Source organism: Ceratotherium simum, chromosome 28, assembly GCF_057802395.1.
Source record: "Ceratotherium simum simum isolate JZ-2026a chromosome 28, ASM5780239v1, whole genome shotgun sequence".
Taxonomy (NCBI): Eukaryota; Metazoa; Chordata; class Mammalia; order Perissodactyla; family Rhinocerotidae; genus Ceratotherium; species Ceratotherium simum.
This window is the reverse complement of record NC_141927.1, coordinates 37,774,710-37,793,548: the sequence shown is the minus strand read 5'-3', so window position 1 is coordinate 37,793,548 and position 18,839 is coordinate 37,774,710. Positions and strand designations below refer to the sequence as shown.

The 18,839-nt window shown below is 43.6% G+C and overlaps 1 protein-coding gene across 1 annotated transcript in view; it reads left to right on the top strand.

Annotated features, from left to right (window-relative positions):
- ZMAT4 (zinc finger matrin-type 4) overlaps positions 1–18,839 on the top strand; it is a 204,392-nt gene that overhangs the window by 58,713 nt on the left and 126,840 nt on the right. Inside the window, exon 2 of the mRNA XM_004441187.3 lies at positions 7,683–7,788. Coding sequence (XP_004441244.3) covers positions 7,687–7,788 — 102 coding nt within the window. The 5' untranslated portion in view covers positions 7,683–7,686. The remainder of the gene's footprint in view (positions 1–7,682; positions 7,789–18,839) is intronic.

The window sequence follows — 18,839 nt, the reverse complement described above, 5'->3', positions numbered from 1 at the left end:
AAACAGCGAATCAAAACGGTTCTTCATGCTGGTCCTGTATTTGACCTTCACCCCGATCTCAGCCACTTCATTCCGGGTTTCCCTGTCTGGCTGCCTAGGGAGTGTGTGGTGAATTAAAGGGAGGTGTGTGCTGGCGTCTGCAGGCCCCGAGAGTGGGGTTCGGGCATCTGTTTCATCAGTGCGGCTCTGTGCTGCTCCCTGCCCCCTTTCTCTGGCATGATTTCATGGAAGACCAATACGCTTTCATTTCTGGAGTACTTTTCAGGGTTGTTTTTTTCTAAGGCTGCTTGGTCTGCTGCCACGGCAACCAGCCCTGCATCACCTACCTTCACGTGGAGGGAGATGCGAAGGGCACAGGACAGACCCTGCTTCCAGCCATCCTCTGCAGCTCCTGGCCCTGAGGGGGGCGGGGGTGGTCACTGTGGAGATGTCTGCTGAAGCCACAGGTTTGTCTCTCAAAATTGTCTCCTTCATTGCTAGGAAGGCTAGAGGGCAAGGCATTTGTACGTGCCCCACTAGGAGAGTGGCAGGGCCTGAGAGGGGAACAGAGCAAAGATCAGCCCACAGCCATGAAAGCACCAAAGCGGGGTCTAGTTCAGGACCCTTTTGCAAGTGGAATAAAAACTCAAAGGAGTCACAAAGGAGCAGACCAAGGCTTATTTGTTTTGGGCTGAAAATGGGCCAGCCCTAATTCTCATACCTTCCTTCCTTCTGAGCAGAGTTTGATCCTCTCCAATATTGATAAAACAAAGCAGGAACAATGTCAGTAGCCTTTTGGATATTAATAATTTTAAAATGTGGCTGAATTTAAGCAGGAGTCGCATGCCTCATGTCCGTTTCACATTCATAAGCAGGGGTGCTTCATTATAACTGGGGGCATTTTCAGTCTACCATTCCGCTTGTCAAAATTGAAGGAGACAGAAGTCCAGTCTCTTCACCCTGGGCACTGAGAGGCAGAGGGCCAGAGCTGCCAAGAGTGACGGCCTTGGGAGCCAGGCCCTTTGGTGGGGGTGAGGGTGGGTGGGCATGTGGCATATAGTGGAGGGTCCCAGACTGGGTAAAGAGGAGCCAGACTGAACAGAAGGGTGCAGTGGCTTTTCAGGGTGTCAGCTCAAGTGGGTGGGCAGAAGTAGGTACTGAATCCGAGGGTGAGTCTGGTTACAGAGGCACAGACCCCGTGGATGTGCCGGCATTATCAGAACTAGAAGGTATGGGAGGATGCTAGGGCTTGGTTCAGATAAACACAGGGAGGAGTGTCTGGGCCCTGAGGTCAGTTACAGCTTCTCAGGCACCACCTGGATAGTCGGGGCTCTCAGGCCACAGCATATTAATTCTGGGCAGGTTGTCTGCCCTTCACTTTCATTTAAGTATTTTTTATGACACTCCCTAAACTGAGGCAGTAGGAAACAGACCGAAGGGCTCGCCGTGCTGAGTTCTGCCACACGGAAGCAGCCCAGGGTGAGGGCTAAGCCGATGGGCACAGAGTCAGCACTGGCTTGGAAACCTGACTGCCGCTCACAAGCTGTGTGGCCTTTGGTTAGTTACTCAATTCCTATGCCTTAGTTTCCTCATCTAGAAAATGAGGCTCATGACTCTGTATGTCTCTTGAGGGCATTAAATCGGGTGGTGGGGCCTGCACACTAAGCTTGGCTCAGGAGCAGCACACAATACGTTTATAATAGTAAAATAAAATCATTATTCCTCTGGGTCTGGAGCTTTCATGAGGGTCAAGCGCTGTTGGGAGCATCTTTAGAGGAGCCACAGTCCTTGATACTGGCAAGTTCACAAAGTCATAGGGAGTGGCAGCTTGGAAATTTGGAAATCTGCCCCTAAAGGTGAGAGTAGCTTTTTGGTTGAAATTGCCATGGGTCTTAAATCCTACTTTTAAAGGGCTAGTGCGGGGAGAGAGTGGGTGGAAAGTAGTAGTTAGATCTTATAGATGAGTTTTTTTTTTTTGTGAGGAAGATCAGCCCTGTGCTAACATCCGCCAATCCTCCTCTTTGTTTGCTGAGGAAGACTGGCCCTGGGCTAACATCCATGCCCATCTTCCTCCACTTTATATGGGACACTGCCACAGCATGGCTTGACAAGCGGTGCGTGGGTGCGCGCCCGGGATCCGAACCGGTGAACCCTGGGCCGCCGCAGCGGAGCGCGTGCACCTAACCGCTTGCACCACCAGGCCAGCCCCTTATAGATGAGTTTTATAGTGAAAATGCCCCAAACTGTGACAGGACACCCACCAGTGGGGAACACCAAGCCAAGGGCTTCTCTCCCCAAGGGACTGGAGCAGAGGAGATATCACCCTGGGGAACATGACTGCTGTGGCCACCTCAGGGCTACACAATGAGTGGGTCCAGAGAGCTGGTGTACATCCAGGCTTCCCTTTGTGTACCCCAGGGAGCAGCTCACGGAGAGAAGAGCGTGGTGGGTGAGAGAGAGGGTGGGACAGAGCGCTCATCAATCTGCTCCATCTGCCAGTATCATCAGCACCTACTGACAACAAAAATAGATTTTAAACTTTCATGAAACATGGGGTCTTCACAGCCATGAGGCCTGAGTATCAGCTGCAGTGGAATTCAGTGGAAATGAGCCATTTTTGTGGATGATATTGTTAACACAAAAGAGAAAGTCTATGATGGCGATAAAAGCTGTGATTTCAGCACACCGACTGTGTATCTTCCCCCTTAGTCCTTAATGTGGTTCTATTTATTTCTCTGCTTAAATATTTACAGCATCCCTGTTGAAAATGAGAATAATGATAATACGAAATTAATAATATTCATCATAATGGTGGTAATATCTGTCTTTGAATGTCTACCATATGCCACAGTCTTTCTTAGATGCTTTTTATCTACATCATCTCTAATCCTCACAATAACCCTGTGAGGATGTTTCCCCCGTTTCACAAATGAGGGAACGAGGACCCAGGGAGGATATATAACTTGTTCAAAAACCTAGTTGGCAAGCGACCAGCCTGGATTTGAACTAATGTCTTTTTCCTCTGAAGAGCCCTGCCTGGGATTTGGGATCTTTGAGTCAGAGCTATTTGAGCACTATGAGAAATGGAATGGAATGAAGACTATTACTCTCTGCCATAAAGCCTCAGGTTTCTCTGGTTTTCAGCTTGTGTTCCTGAAATCTGCTCTTGAGAAGCAGAAAGAAGCAGAAAGGAAGGTTTCATATTTGCATCTGAAGATTCTGCAAAAGGCCATTCCTTGCACCTTGAGAAATGTTTTGGGACCTGGCTGTTCTCCCTCAGTCTTCCTCCTCCCATATGGGTCTTGGGCTCTGTGTACCCTTCTCTCCCTTGCATTTTGCTGCCTTCTCCCCTTATGTTGCATAATCCCAAGTTAGCCCCACCAATGCCCCTCGCATATATCTTCTCATGCCTACTGGTAGTAAGATTTTCTCTGTGCCAGGAAAAAGAATTAGCTTTTGAGTTGGAACCCGTTTCCCTCCATTTTAATCCTATCCATCCTTACATTATCAATTCCGGAGAACCTCCTTGAAGAGTTCCTTATAATCCCTCTTGTTTTCTCAAATTCCGTAGCACTTTTTACCAGCCAAATTACACTTGCTGCCTGTGCCTTAGGTATTTGAATGCATATGTCTCTTCTCACTCAATAGCTCATAAAGATTTGGAAAACAGGAGTTGTGCCTTCTGTTATCCCTGTGCCTCACATAGTAGATGATCAATAACCATTATTGAATAAACAAAAGCTCTCCCCCTCTGTATGTTCTTTATTTATTTTACCTAGCTATGCCTCGGAGTCTTACACTGCCACACCATGCATGTAAATAGATCTATTGGTGTATAGAGACCTGGGGCAGCAAATGAGAATCTGATCAGACTCCTGTTCTAATGCTTCACTTCCACTCTGGGCTTCTTGACTAAAATATAGATGCCACTGTCCTCTGTGAATACTGAAGAGTGATAGGTTATTCAAATCTTCAATATTTCCTTTGGATTGTGCTAGAGTGGGAAGCATTGAGGAAGCTTTCATTCAGATCAGTTTCAGATCCAGGGAATCAAACTCCTTCCTCCCCCTAATCTTGTCTCCCTCCTCACAATGTCCCAAGGCCTCAGAGTGTAGCACAATCAGCATGTTTCCAGGGTGGGGGTCACCATACGTTGGCTCTGACGGGACAGTAGGACTGACCGGTAAGTGATCAGTGGCCCTGTCCTGTGTGCGCTAGCTGCTGATTCAGGACCATGGACAAGGCTACTGGAAGGCAGTCAGATTTCCTGTCCTTTTTCTTTCCAGCTCACCAGTACTTCCAAAGGTGGGTGAAGCTGGGAATCCTATTCTAAAGAAGCCAGTGGAGAGGAGCAAATGGCAGGCTTCCCTCTTGGGAATTCCACTCTTTGAGTCATCAATCAGACCCTCTGCTTGTCAAAAGTGACCTACACAGAGATAGTTCTCTTTTCTTGGAGAAAATGCCTCATGCACAAACCAGGCTGACGCTTGTCCACTAATTGCCTCCCACTGGAATTTAACTTACTCAGGTATTCCATTCAGGCCTCGTAGATTTTGGAGGGGTCTTTATTGTCATTTTACTGCATGTGGGCTTGTTCAAATCAATATTCTTATATAAAACAGTGGGAGAAGCCATGATATCTCTTCTTCTTTCGAATTTTTTTTTTAATTTTTAGTATACACATGTTATATTCTGCCCTTAAAGCTATTTCTGCTGCACAGCCACTTTACCGAGCCCTAGACTCCTACGGCCTTGCTCGGTCCGATGCATACCTTGAATATCCTTTCACAGGGTTTGATTTCAGCAGTCGGTTGTATAATGAGGAAGTAGTGTGCAGTGAGTTTGGAGATTCCTATTAACCAGGTCACCCATGAATCTATTTTCGTGCACTTCTTTATTAGAAATAGCAGGGAACACGATAATATTTAAACACAACTACTTACAGGAGCTAAGCTTCAAAAATATACCTTAGTAAGTTTTCTTTTCCCATTTGACATTTCAAAATGTTGTACTACATTTTCCCATCATCAAAACACCACTTCTCTATTTGCATTCCAGGGTGTGAATAGAGACCATTACAAACGACAATGGATATTTTGGATGGTCATTTGGATCTGTGATCCTCTGCCCTGGTTAGACTATATCTGGAGTGTTTCATTCTGTTCTGTCACTGCCTTTGAAGATGGCCCATAAAGAGATGGACACAGTCCAAGATGATAAGGCAGAACAGGGGTTGGGAGTAGATAGAGGAGAGCTGTCCTCAAGTACTTGAGGGAGGATATCTCAGGAGAAAGGAGAGTAGAATTGTTCTGTGTTATACCCAAGGACAGAATCAATGAGTGAAATCCACAGTGGGACAGATTGTGAATCAACCTAAAAACAACCTAACACCAGAGAGAGTTGCCAGACTCTCTGGAACAGGTTGCAATGTGAGGTAGTAAGCCCTCAGGCACTGCAGGTGCTGGACTCCAGGCTGACTGGGTTGTCTGCCAGGAAGGATCCTTCCAGAAGTAACAAATCCACTTGAGCTGTTGAGAGTCAGTGGTCCTTACTATCTGATGTGACTCTTGGTCCTCAGAGCATTGAAAACCCAGAGGTGCTGCTGTATCTTAGGAGCTGAAACTGTGCATCCTTTTGAATTGCTGAATGCAAATGCCCTAATGGGCCATTATAGCCAAGGCCAGGGATGGAAAGTGAGTTTGTAGCTGTTGAGGCAGGCAGCCTTACGTTCCAGACAGATACTTTCCTTTGTGGCCCAGCTGTTTAGACGGTTTCCAGAATCACTTAAAATGGACCACTGTCCTTCGTTTTGTTGCATTGGTCAAGACTTGGCCAACATCTTACCAACATGAGGATATAATTAAAAATGTGATAACGATCCCTTTCAAAGGAAGAGAATTTTACAGTTTATATAGTACCTTCTCTTATATATCTCCTTTTAATCTTCTCCACATTCTCTAAGGAGGAATGGCAAATATTATCATCTTGATTTTTTTTAGGGAGGAAACTGAGACCTAGAGTGTTTAGTGACTCAGCCCACAATCACACAGCTGGCAGGTAGCCCTAGACCTAGGGTGGATCTGGAGTGTGGATATTGGAATCCTGCAAGCTAGGCACTACTTATGGCCATGCCAATAATCAGCAATGTGATTCACACAGTCTCACATGTCAAATGAAGCGTTGGAGTAAGATGAACTCCACGGTCTCCACCACGTCTCTGTTGTCTGAGATTCTCTTGCCTCTCCATGTGCATGCTGTCTGGCATAGTCCTTACTGTTTGCCTGGCAGGCAGAAGGTAAAATGAAATGGAGTTTGTGGGTTGGAGGAAGAATTCTGATGCACTGGTGTGTGTTTCTAGGTTGGTAACATTATACTTTCACTGCTATAAGACACTTTTGTGACAGATCACTTTCGTAAGCTTGAGACTCTTGGCTGCATTTTGATTCAGAGTTTGGAATTTGAGCGTATGTTTATTTACCACTGTGGGCTCAGTTGGAGTGTGGAGGGGTGGAGGTGGTCTTTATGAATTTCAACAATCTCAAATGTAGAAGAGTTGGCTCCTCTCTTTATAAGATATAAGTCTGCAAGGAAAGTTATAGTTTAGTTCGATTTTATAATTTTGTTTTTTAATTTTCTAAGTATACCTGTTGAACTCAAAGCTAGATTTTATATTGCTTATAAGGCTCTTGACAAAGCTAACTTGTATTGTTAGAAATGTAATACATGTTCATTGTAGAAAATTTAAAAATAAAGAAAATTACATAAGCAATTACTTTTAATCTCCCAAAGATAACTGCTATTAGAATTTTGTTAAAACTTTCTGGAATGTGTTTCTGTTCACCCTATACACATTTTAAAACAAATTTAGTATAATAATGTGTAAGCTGATTTGTAAGCCTCTTTTGTTGATAATGGTAAACTTTTTCCTATTTCACTAAATATTCTTTTTTTTTTTTTTTGTGAGGAAGATCAGCCCTGAGCTAACATCCATGCTAATCCTCCTCTTTTTTGCTGAGGAAGACTGGCTCTGAGCTAACATCTATTGCCTATCCTCCTCCTTTTTTGTCCCCAGAGCCCCAGTAGATAGTTGTATGTCATAGTTGTACATCCTTCTAGTTGCTGTATGTGGGACGCAGCCTCAGCATGGCCAGAGAAGCGGTGCATTGGGGGGCGCCCGGGATCCGAACCCGGGCCGCCAGTAGTGGAGCGCGCGCACTTAACCGCTAAGCCACGGGAGCTGGCCCCTAAATATTCTTTTAAAGAAGTATGTGATCTGAGTTTAGAAGTCACATGGTATTCTAGTGTGTGGATGTATCAAGGTTCATTTACCCTATTTCCTATTGTTGCATATATTGGATGCTTACAATGTTTTGTTAATATAAATCCTATGTGAAAATATCCTCTACGTAAATCCTTGAGGATGCATTTGGCATAAGTCTGATTTGTCAAACAGAGAAAACTAAAGCTGGATTTCTATTTTTAGGGTACCAGCAACCTTATTGGGCATTTGTGAGAAAATTATAAACCATACACTTACTATGGTTAATTGCCATGGTGACACCGAAGGTTTAGGGAGATCTCGCCGACTGTTACCATCGGCGGGTCTGTTACTGTGCACCTGGCTTTTCACGTGCTTAGTGTCCGGCATAAACGTCAAAGCAGTGGACTCATGTTTCTTCTCTTTTTTGTTGATTCTCCTTTAGCCTGATGAAGTCCTCCGATATCGATCAGGATTTATTTACAGACAGTTACTGCAAGGTGTGCAGTGCACAACTGATATCCGAATCTCAGCGCGTGGCCCACTACGAGGTAAGGACAGCTGTCCCCACTCAGTGTTCTCAAATGGAAGAAAGAGGAGTGGGGGTCAGGTTGTGGGACTTGAGGATACCCCCTTCTGGACTTGGGCAGATTTTAAGAACCACGAGGCTGGAGCCTTTGAGTCTGGGCTGAGGCCGGGACAAGGGTGTGTGTGTGGAGTTGGGAGGGAGGGCTGGGGCATCACTCTCAGGCCCTGGCTGCGTCCCAGATTCTGTTTTTTCTCTTGTACCTCAGCCCCTGGAGACTCTGTGGGCTTTCTCTACTTGTGAAATCTGTCATTGCTCATCCCTGAAGTTCCTTTCAGGGACACAGCGCAGGACGCATTAGTGCCAGCTTCTCTTTCCTTCTATGACCCTGAAGATAAGCTCAGAGGTCCTCTATTAATCACTGTGCGGAAACATGGCAGCTTCAGTGATTCAGCGCCAAATGCTATCCACCTGATAGCCACTGCCCTAAATGTGTTTATTAGCAAAAAGACTTCCCCTGTGGAGTTATAACGAAGTTTTAAAGCCCAAATTCAGTGGCATTGGCTCTCTATGATGGAAGAACAAATGACTGTTCTTTGATTCTCTATTGGGAACAGAGGATGAGAGAGGAGAGGTTGGCCAGTGTCTGAGGAGGGAACAAGCTGCTGCACCCGGCGAAAAGGGGAAGCTGGGGCCCCCAGATGCTGAGTGCTGCCCAGGGGATGTTTGCTTTTCAAGAGAACGTATACCAGTGGGAACATGAGTTTTCAAGTGTAATAACTTGTAAGTAATTTTAGGTTGGAGGGCTTAGCCAGCAATTTTCTTTTTGTCTGATGAGTCTGACAAATGCCTGTTGTCACTGTCACTCACCAAACTCCTCTGAGCCTCAGACTCCTCAGTGTGTGATGAAAATAATAATAATAATATGCACATGTACATGCCCAGAAACACAATAAACTGACCCTGGGCACTCCTCTGGGTTTCGTGATGACCGAATGAGACTGATGGAAATAGTACTTGTGAAAATGCTTTGGAAGCCGTAAAGTGTGCCAAACATACAAAATTATATTGTTTTTCAATATCAACTCCATTGAAGCAATATATTATTTTTATTTAATAGCTTTATTGAAGTATAATTTATATACCATCAAATTCACCTGTTTTGCATGCACAATTACATGCTTTTGATTAAATTTACAGCTTTGTGCAACTGTCTCCATTATATAGTTTTATTTATTTTTTTTATTGAGGTCACATTGGTTTATAACATATAAATTTCAGGTGTACATCATTATATTTCGACTAGACTACATCATGTCCGCCACCAAAAGTCTAGTTTCCATTTGTCACCATACAAATGTCCCCCTTCACCTCTTTCACCCTCCCCCCACCCCCATTCCCCTCTGGTAACCACCAATCTGTTCTCTGTATCTGTGTGTTTGTTTGTTTATCTTCCACGTGTGAGTGAAATCATACAGTATTTGTCTTTCTCCATCTGACTTATTTTGCTTATTTTGATGAAGGCAAATAAAACTCGTTTTTCAGAGAAAACTTAAAAATCAGCATCTGTGAAAAAAGTTGGCATATTCTTTTGTCAATAGGCAATCAAGTGTTAGAAGAAAGTGTGAACTCAAAAGAATTATCTAAAATGGAAGATATCCATCTCTTGGAATTAAGAACATCCTAATTTCTGTGGATATTGCTTTATAAACACATATGGTTTTATTAATATGATTTCTCCAGTTGAGGAGAATCAGAGAATTTGTCCCTGTTCTGAAATTCCACAGCCTCCTATTAGTCCTTTATTAGACTTTTGGTGCTCATTTTTAATCCTCTAACTAGATTCTTGAGGGCAGAAACAGAGTTTTATTCACTTGATCTTGCATAATTCCTGGAACAGAGCCTGCACAGCATAGATATGCAGTCAGTGTTTGTTTACAGAAAGATGCTGTGACACTGGCCAGCACTGCTTTGTTGTTACCTGAGCTAGCACAGTGATGTCAGCAAATTGAAAACAACAAAATTTTTAAAAGAAAAAAATCTTAGTTTCTCAATTAAGTATTTAGTTATTTAAACTCAAGTTTTCCTGTCCTCTCACTGTACCCTGCCTGGCACAATTTAATTGTTTAGAGGATGTGTTAGTATTTGTTGCATGTAACATGGATGAGCTAGAGAAAAGAAAACAATTACGATAGATCTGCAATTAACAGTGTCACACAGCAGCAGGACAAAAAAAAAAACAAAACGTTAAACGCGTCCCCATTATCCCTGAATGGGAACGCTGAATGATGTTTCAGTGCCTGCCTCCAGACAGAGGTGGGGCACTTCTTCAGTGAGAAATAGCATGTGTATTCTTGCTGCGAAGCTGCTGGGGGTGTGAAAAGGCGCAGTCAGGACTGAAGGCACCTTATGCGATGGTCTCTGCTCTTTCCAGCTTTGGTTGGGAGACTTCCCAGTCCTTCTTTCTCTGTAAGAGGATGGCTTCCATCAGATGATCTGGAAGGCCATTTGAGAACTGATATTCTGATTCTATTAATCTGCCCCCTCCCTCCACGCACACCCACTCGGCTGAAATTGCATATAGAGTGAGTCTTTATGAGTTCAAAATCCCAATTCATTGTAATGCTGTCACACTTACTCTCAGTGCCCTATCTCTGATTTATAGGTTTAGTATGATTTTACTCTTCAGTTCAACCAGACAATATTCCCAGCTTCTCTGTGGGGCAAATCAGTGAGAATCCACTGTGGACTTCCTGCGTGTCCAGCACAATTCATGTTAATTATTGCAGGGGATTCTGAAACTGTATAAGAAATAGTCTCTGCCCCAAGAAGCTCATAAACTTTGTTGAGAGGAAGAGCCACAAATAGTTCAGTGTGGTATAAATATGTGTGTGATACCAAGAACATCTGTAGAATTCTGCTGCCTGCTTTTAAGGAGCTGCTGATCTAATTTGATATAAACAGAGTGTTAGTTCTTCTGCCCATTTGGCTTTCTGATATATGCTATGCCATGCTGTTAACTTTTTAAATCTTTGCATATTCTAATTTCAAAAGAGTGAGTCATCACCAAGAGCTGTTGTGGTCAAGAGAGCTTTGTTGGGAATGTCATGAATTATCTAGGCCTCCATGGATGGGTTAAATTTAGAGGTTGCTGGAATGAGAAGTCTTGGTATCTCCAGGGGGCACTGAGGAGGCTGGCCTGGCTGGACTGGAGGAGGGACAGGCATGTGGGGTGAGGGTGTAAAGGACAGGGGAATTTGGAGTCTTGTGAGGCTCTTAAGCATTTGGGAGCATACCAGTACAATCGAGTTTTTCTGAATGACCGTCCATTGGTGGTGGTCAAGGTGTATTGCTGGGAAAAGAACAGCTTTTGATATGATTTTTGCTGTGAGACTAGTGCGCTAGTCCTCTGAAGAAGGAGAGAAAAACATAATAGATGAGTTAATGCCTAATGGCTGCATGCCCCATTTAAAAGGCTGAGCCTTTGTATAGGAGGACAGAAAAACCTAATGTATGTCTAATGGACCAAAGCCTTCCATGGTAGACTTTAAAAATCTCTTTTTGCTTATGAAGTCTTGAGGAGAACAAAAGGGGAAACATAAGGACATTATTATTTTTCTTACTTGCTAAGCATTAATAACATGTTAATGTTGTGGTGGAAAATATAATTAGATGTTGTCTCTGCTCACTGGATGAATAGTCTGAATCAATAGAACAAGCAGAACAAGAGGAAAAGAGAAAGCTTTCAAATGAAAGAGCCTGAATGGTATAGAGGTTAGACAGAGTTTCCCAGCGAGGCCACTTGAGTAGTTTGCTGTAGTTTCAAGTGGCTAAAGAATAATTTTCTGCAAAGAGAAAGTGTTGCTTGCATGAGTGAAGGGATGGTTTTCTGGCATGTGGGAAGAAGACGATTGTACAGGGAAGATCATGAGAAATGAAACCAAAGGACAGAAAGAAGGAAGAGGATGAATAAGCAGATCTAGAAGGAGAGAGAGATCTCTTTTCAGACAGGCCCATTCAAGCCAGCCATAAACGTGCCAGCCCTAGTGCTGCCCTTCTAGTGAACCCTAATATCCCCTAAGTTGCTGTGCCCTGTGTCTAATTAATTGCTCCTTGCAAAATCAGTGGCTCAGATGCACCTCCAAACAAGAATGTAAGCTTCTTGAGGGCAGACAGGAGCCATGCGTTGAGTTTTTTCATTTATTTCCACAGTACCCACCAGAGAGCTTTGTCTAAGGCTGTTGCTCATTGGCACTTCCAGGTTAATGAAGAGGCTGGGGGATGGGGACTGGAGGAGGGAAGTGGTGGGGGCGAGTTTAGTGGAAGCAATGGTGGGTGCGCCAGAGGAGGCATTGCTGTACGTTGGCAGTCAGTCTGTACTTGGGAGTCAGCCTTCAAGCTGCAGGTGCTGGTTTCGTAGTTATAGGAAAGACAGTTCTCTAAACCCATGGGAAGCCCTTCAAACATCTCTGAGTCTTGAAGTAATGCCAGTCCTGGTAAACAAACCCCATTAGCCCACCCAGGAAGGGCAGACTCCAGTATTGTTCTCGCATCAGTGTAGCAGCAGGTGCATTGGCCCTCCAGAAGCATGCTGAAACAGAGTTTTCCTGTTTCACCTGTTTTGATTGCCTTCCAACAGAACTTTGGACTTCCCAGCTTCTGTTTAATTCAGCAGAATAGACACAGGGTGCTCTTCTGGTCTCTGTCAGTCTACTCAGTCTAGTAGTAGATGGGATGTAAGTGCTCTGAGGGTAGAGGCAACAAGGTGAAAGTTAAGGTGGCTAATATGTGCTGGTGAAAGTTTCATACTTTCTTTTTTTTTTTGGTACTTTTTTGTGTGTGTGTGTGTGTGAGGAAGATTGGCCCTGAGCTAACATCTGCCAATCCTCCTCTTTTTGCTGAGGAAGACTGGCCCTGGGCTAACATCTGTGCCCATCTTCCTCCACTTTATATGGGACGCCACCACAGCATGGCTTGACAAGCGGTGCGTCGGTGGGTGCCCGGGATCCGAACTGGCGAACCCCGGGCCGCCGCAGCAGAGCGCATGCACTTAACCGCTTGCGCCACGGGGCCTGTCCCAAAAGTTTCATTCTTTCTGATGCTACTCATGCCTTTATCGCCTTATATCCCTTAGTCTCTCTCACCTTCTTCTCAATTTTTCTTTTTCTTTTTTCTAATTGCCTGAGTAGGCATGCAGGCTGGACAACTCCTCTCCCATGTATGAGGGTGTGGGTCAATGCCATCCTGTGTTTCTGCAGCCCATCAGTCCTGCCAGATACTGTGCTTACTGGACTTGAGTACTGTCAGGCCCACTGGGTCCACACCTGTCCCAGGTATTGCAGGTGATGTGCTCCTGGAGATGCTGGTACTGACTGGGTGAGGACGACAACAGATCTCTACAGCAGGATTCCTGTGGAGGTGTCTTCTTTGCACTGTGCATTGAGAATCACTGTTTCAGTCTCTCCAAATCTCTAGAAATCATGACATGCTTAATTTCTCCCAGATGCTATTAATACAATTCTTGCTGCATTTGCCCAGGCTAAAGCAATTCTTGTTACCCTTCATAATATCAGAGGACTTGAACCTGTCTCTGATTGCCTGATAGTATTTAATGTGTTTCTTAAAGAGTTTCATTGAAGACTCTTGAGCCTCTGTAAAATTTATAACTATTTTTATATTTTTCTGTTGTTTTCTTCCAGCAGGTCCAGTCTTTTTCTCTTTTATCAGTTATTATTAGTCAAAATGGTTCACTAGAACACAAAATGAATTGTTCATAGAGAGGCTACAGTGAAGTCAACAACAATAGGCTGAAGAACACACTCAACTCAAGACAACACACACATTGGCTAAGAATGGTTGTCAGATGTGTGTGCTCAATGCCCATTGGTTTAGAGTGGGTAGAGCCTGCTCCACAGCAGGAGTTCTCATTTGCTGAGAGCGTCTGACATTGCTCAGTGGATTCTAGGAGGCAGGCCACATTCCACATGGTCCCATCTAACTGCAGGAGATGTTGGGAAATGTAATTTAAATGTGTCAGTAAATGAAATGGGTTCAACAAATACATAGGATTGTCTCTGCCACAGTCTACCCCTCTGGTCACCAATTATCCATTTCATTCTTCCTTTGACACATAGAGCACACACATCCCCCCTCAACAGGAACAACCTCAAGTCCTACCTAGTCACTGAGGACAGCTCAAATTTCAGCATCTCCAGGAGGGGAATGATAGAGAGGCTCTATCAGATGTGGATGTGATTCCTCTTGGATCAGCAACCTATGAGCAAAAGAGAAATGTTACCTCTCCTCCTATACTTTACAGTGGTGATGACAGTGGTAACATTTCTCTTTCAGAAAAAGGAAGAAAAGAAGACAAAGTTATCATTGGCCCATAGCAAAGTTGGCATCCTGCAGGTCAGGCGTTGGGAAGTTTGTCTTTCCAGAGAGTGAGAGAAGTTCCTCGGTAGATTCTGATCTTCCTATCTGGGAAAGACTTTCTTGTTCATTTTTCTCAATGACCTCTGGCTCTACCCTCCACAATTCTTCTCTGTCCATTGTCCTTGCCACATCTGAAATGGGTCTTGGGTCCTGTACCCTCCTAGAGTCCTCCTTGGGGACTGCCGGCATCCATAGCCCTCTTTCTGCCTGAGATTGATTGAAGGCTTGCAATCAAGCTTTTCTAATTAGGATCCTAACTGCTTTAGTAATACAATTCTCTCAACATTATAGAAGGCTTCTGATTTATTTTCTTTCAGAAAGCTCACGTGTTGCAAACATACAGTTCTTTCGTAGACATAATTTCAAGGCTGTTTGTTTATTTTATTGCTTCCTCACCTCTGTGCCTCTATTTTTCAGTTTAATGGTGGACACCATGAGGTTATCTAAAAGTAGGTGGAGGGCCGGCCCCGGGGCTTAGCAGTTAAGCGCGCGTCCTCCGCTACCAGTGGCCCGGGTTCAGATCCCGGGCGCGCACTGACGCACCGCTTCCCCGGCCATGCTGACGCTGCATCCTACATACAGCAACTAGAAGGATGTGCAACTATGACATACAACTATCTACTGGGGCTTTGGGGAGAAAAAAGGAGGAGGGTTAGCAATAGATGTTAGCTCAGAGCCGGTCTTCCTCAGCAAAAAGAGGAGGATTAGCACGGATGTTAGGTCAGGGCTGATCTTCCTCACACACACAAAAAAAAACTGTTAAAAGTAGGTGGAGAAATCCAGCCATTTGTGACAACATGGATGGACATTGAGGGTATAATGCAAAGTGAAATAAGTCAGAGGGAGAAGGTCAAATACCGTATGATTTCCTTCATTAAGTAGTAGATAATAACAACAATAAACAAACACATAGGGACAGAGATTGGATTGGTGGTTACCAGAGGGGAAGGGGGGAGGGAGGAGGGTGAAAGGGATAATTCGGTACATGTGTATGGTGATGGGTTGTAATTAGTATTTTGGTGGTGAACATGATGTAATCTATGCAGAAATAGAAGTACAATGATGTACACCAGAAATTTTTACAATGTTATAAACCAATAAAAAAAAAAAAAAAAAGTAGGTGGAAAGACCACAACCTTAATCTGATTTTTGCTAAAGGCCTGAGTCACAAGGTGCAATTGAGAGGTCTCACTGCATCTTCAACACATGATGACTTTTAAAATGACATCTCTCACTTCTTAGTGACTGGAAGCAATTAGCAAATGACTTTTCCAATTCTCTAATATTGGAAATATCTAATATTAGATATCCAGTATCTAATATTGGAAATATTCCCATATTTCTGCAATAACTCTATTTCATTCTATTTCTATGTGTTAATATATCAGTTATGTTCTGAGCTTATTTCTTTCATGAAGAATCTGACCAAACATCAATAACAATTAGTAACAGACGACATACATCCAAGTGTTCTGTTTTTCTGTCCTCTTCTAGTTCCTTTAGAATTGTAACCATCTCCTAGAATAGAACCATCCAGTTATCCTAGAACTATAAGCACAGGAGGCAGGTGGTCTGCCTTCCACGGTACTGTAGGCAATAGTTTTGCCAATATTTTGCCACTGTGTAGCCCGGATCTGCTCTGTCTGTACCCTCCCCACTTACCATCCCTCTGCTAAGTCAATATCAAATATTGAGGTTTTTTGTTACAAGAGAAACCCAATTTCTATGTTAAACAAGGTGGGCTAACTGCAGTAACAGACAATCTCAGCATCTTGGAAATAAAAATTCATTTCTTGCTCACATTATAGCCTATTGTGGGTTAGCAGAGGGAGATTTTGTGCCACATAGTTGTTTATGACTCAAGCCAACAGAGGCTCCACGTGTTTGTTCCTGGCATTGTCCTGAGTATCAACATCCAGTTGGCCTCTGGAGGACTGATGGCAATGTGGGTGATCGTGCAGGACATTTTAGGGGCCAGGCCTGGAAGTGGCAACATCATATCTACCCACACTCCATTGACCTGAACTCAGTCATATGTTTTCGTCTTATTGTGTGAGAGGCTGGCAATTGTGGCTTAGCTGGGTGCCCAGGAGGAAAACGGAACCAGTTTGGTGAGCACAAAGCATTGTCTCTGACACTGTATGTGTGTGACACTGTAGGGGACATGGCGGTTAGGACCTGCTTTGGGGATGTTGGGGATGGGGAGCCTGGTTGGAAAAGAAAGAGAGAGAGGAAAGGCTATGATTCCCAAAGGGAGTGGTCTTGACAAATGAACAAATAAAACAACCCCGGACATCAAGTGTCTGGGGGCTGCCATGAAATTGATGGCTATTTCATTACAGGGCCATGTAGGAAATTGAAACAAACATGCATTGTTTGTCTAAAAGACAAAGAGATAACATGCCATCAAATTAAGGTTTTCTTTCCGTTTTTCCCATCTTAATTGGTCAAACAGAGAGATTTTCTGTTTGGAATTTGGAGCCTGTGTACTGACTTGTAGGGTTCCTCTCTGCACTGCCTTTTGGAGCCCAAACCATCTGTCTCCCAGGCCTTGAGCTCTTTGGCCCTTGGGCGGTGACTGGCCTGCTCACTCCACGCTCAGGGGGTCTGGAGCAGCCTCCAGAGGGCTTTCCAACTGTGCGCCATTGTTGTGATGTCTCAGTGTCTCCTAAAGACAGATGTTTGAGAGAAATTTCTCCTTTCTCTCCCTTACAAGAAGAGCTGTTTCTCTCCTGAGAGGCCGGCTCATGACAGACAGTTGACTCTGATCGTGTTTACTGCTCTGCTGTAGCCGCCCAATCCATGGCCACATCCAGAACTAGACAGGATCTGTGTATGCGTCTATTGTGCTCCCTTTACCTCTGGATGTTATTACTTTCTCTCCCTTGTTTTATTTTAAATCTATATCTCTTAATTATTTATTTTATCCTTTTGTATTAGATGTGGATATATTTTGATATGTCTTCTTAAAGTCTTTGAAGAAAATGCTGGAATATAAATATCTAAATATTTAATCTTTTTATTTTAACATTTTATTCCCTTTTTTGAAGAGGCAGTAAATTCACTTGATTCAAAATTCAAAAAGTATGAAAGGGTATATAATGTGAAAAGCCTCCCACTTATTTCTTAGCTACCCAGTTCTCATTCTCAGATAAAACTGATGTGACCAATTTTCTTTGAAATATTGTATGCATATAGATGCAGCTTAATTTTTCCTTTTATATATTTTTCACAAATGGCAACATGCTGTACCCTCTACTTTTTATTTGTTTTAATTGTGTCATAGATTTTCATTATATGAATGTATCATAATTTGTAAAGAAATATTTATTGAATTGACTGATAACTCCTCAGTAGCCTTGATAAAACTGTGATAGAAAAAAGACTTTCTCCCTGTGAACGCTCATTTAGCGAAGCACGGATCCGTTCCTTTTCGGATCCCGGCCGGTCCTGATATCGTTATTGACAGTGACAAGTCGTCTTCCAGCTTTGCATTCCGAGCATTCAGCTGAAAACATATGCGCTCCTGACCTCCCAGTCACTTAGCCATCTGGGCTTGTTGATTTTTTTCAAAGATATTAGCAGACAGGGAATTCTTAAAGGCTAATGACCTAAGTAAGTGGGTTTGGGTGGTCATCTCAGCCACGTGTCTTTGCCTGCATTTCTTCTGATCTTAGAGAAGGTGTTGACGACAACATGCTTTCCTCCTTCTCTGTGATTTGGGAATTTAATTAGTTTCTTTAGGTTTTTGCCCAGATGGTTTAATTTTGAGTAGAATTTTTCTAACTTTGAATTCCATCACTTTCTCTGAGGATCAAATAAGGACATAAGTATACCTAGTCAGGAAGCAGCTATGCCACCTTCACATTGCCCCCTGCTGGCCTCCTGCTCCTGTCTCCTGGCCCAATCCCTCAGGTCTCCTTGGCCTCAAGGATAGGCTTAGTCACCACTATGCCAGCTGCTGGAACGGCTCTTATATCCACTCTCTACTAATTCAGTTATAGAAACAGTCCTTCCTTCACCTTGAAAACTCTATAGGTAATGTGAAAGTTTTTAGATTTTACAAAGAAAATAGGAAAAAATAGAACAAAACACTTATCTGTCTCTGCCACAAATATTCCTCCTCCTGTTCTCACCTTACAGTCACAAACTTTGCCCCTGATTTGGGAAGTTTCCCTGCCTTCTAGTTTAGGAAATCCTACCCACTCCTGTTTTCATTAATTCCTTGTAGTTATTGACTTACTCTTAATCATCTATCTTCTGGAAACTAAGCTGCTCCAGGTTTGACCCTAAACAGTGCCCCTATTTTACTCTCCAGTTTTCTGTGGTCCTAAAGCCAGCCCCACGTTTAAGCTGGGGAGCCCTTTGGGATGCTGTCACTCGCTTTAAATCCCCAAAGCAACATCTTCTTCTTTTTCCACTTCATGGAAAAGTTCATGCTCCCTTTTGACATCTCTGCTAATTTCCCCATTTCCTGTCCATGGAGTGAATTCCTCTCAGCTTATCCTCAGAGTGGGTAGAGCAGCCTGAGTTATGAAAAGAGCCTTTGGTGTGCTCAAGGTCAGAAGGCCTGCGTTGAAAGTACAGTCTTAGCTAAGTCACTTAACCCTTCCAGACTTTAGTTCCTTCTTCTGTAGTGTG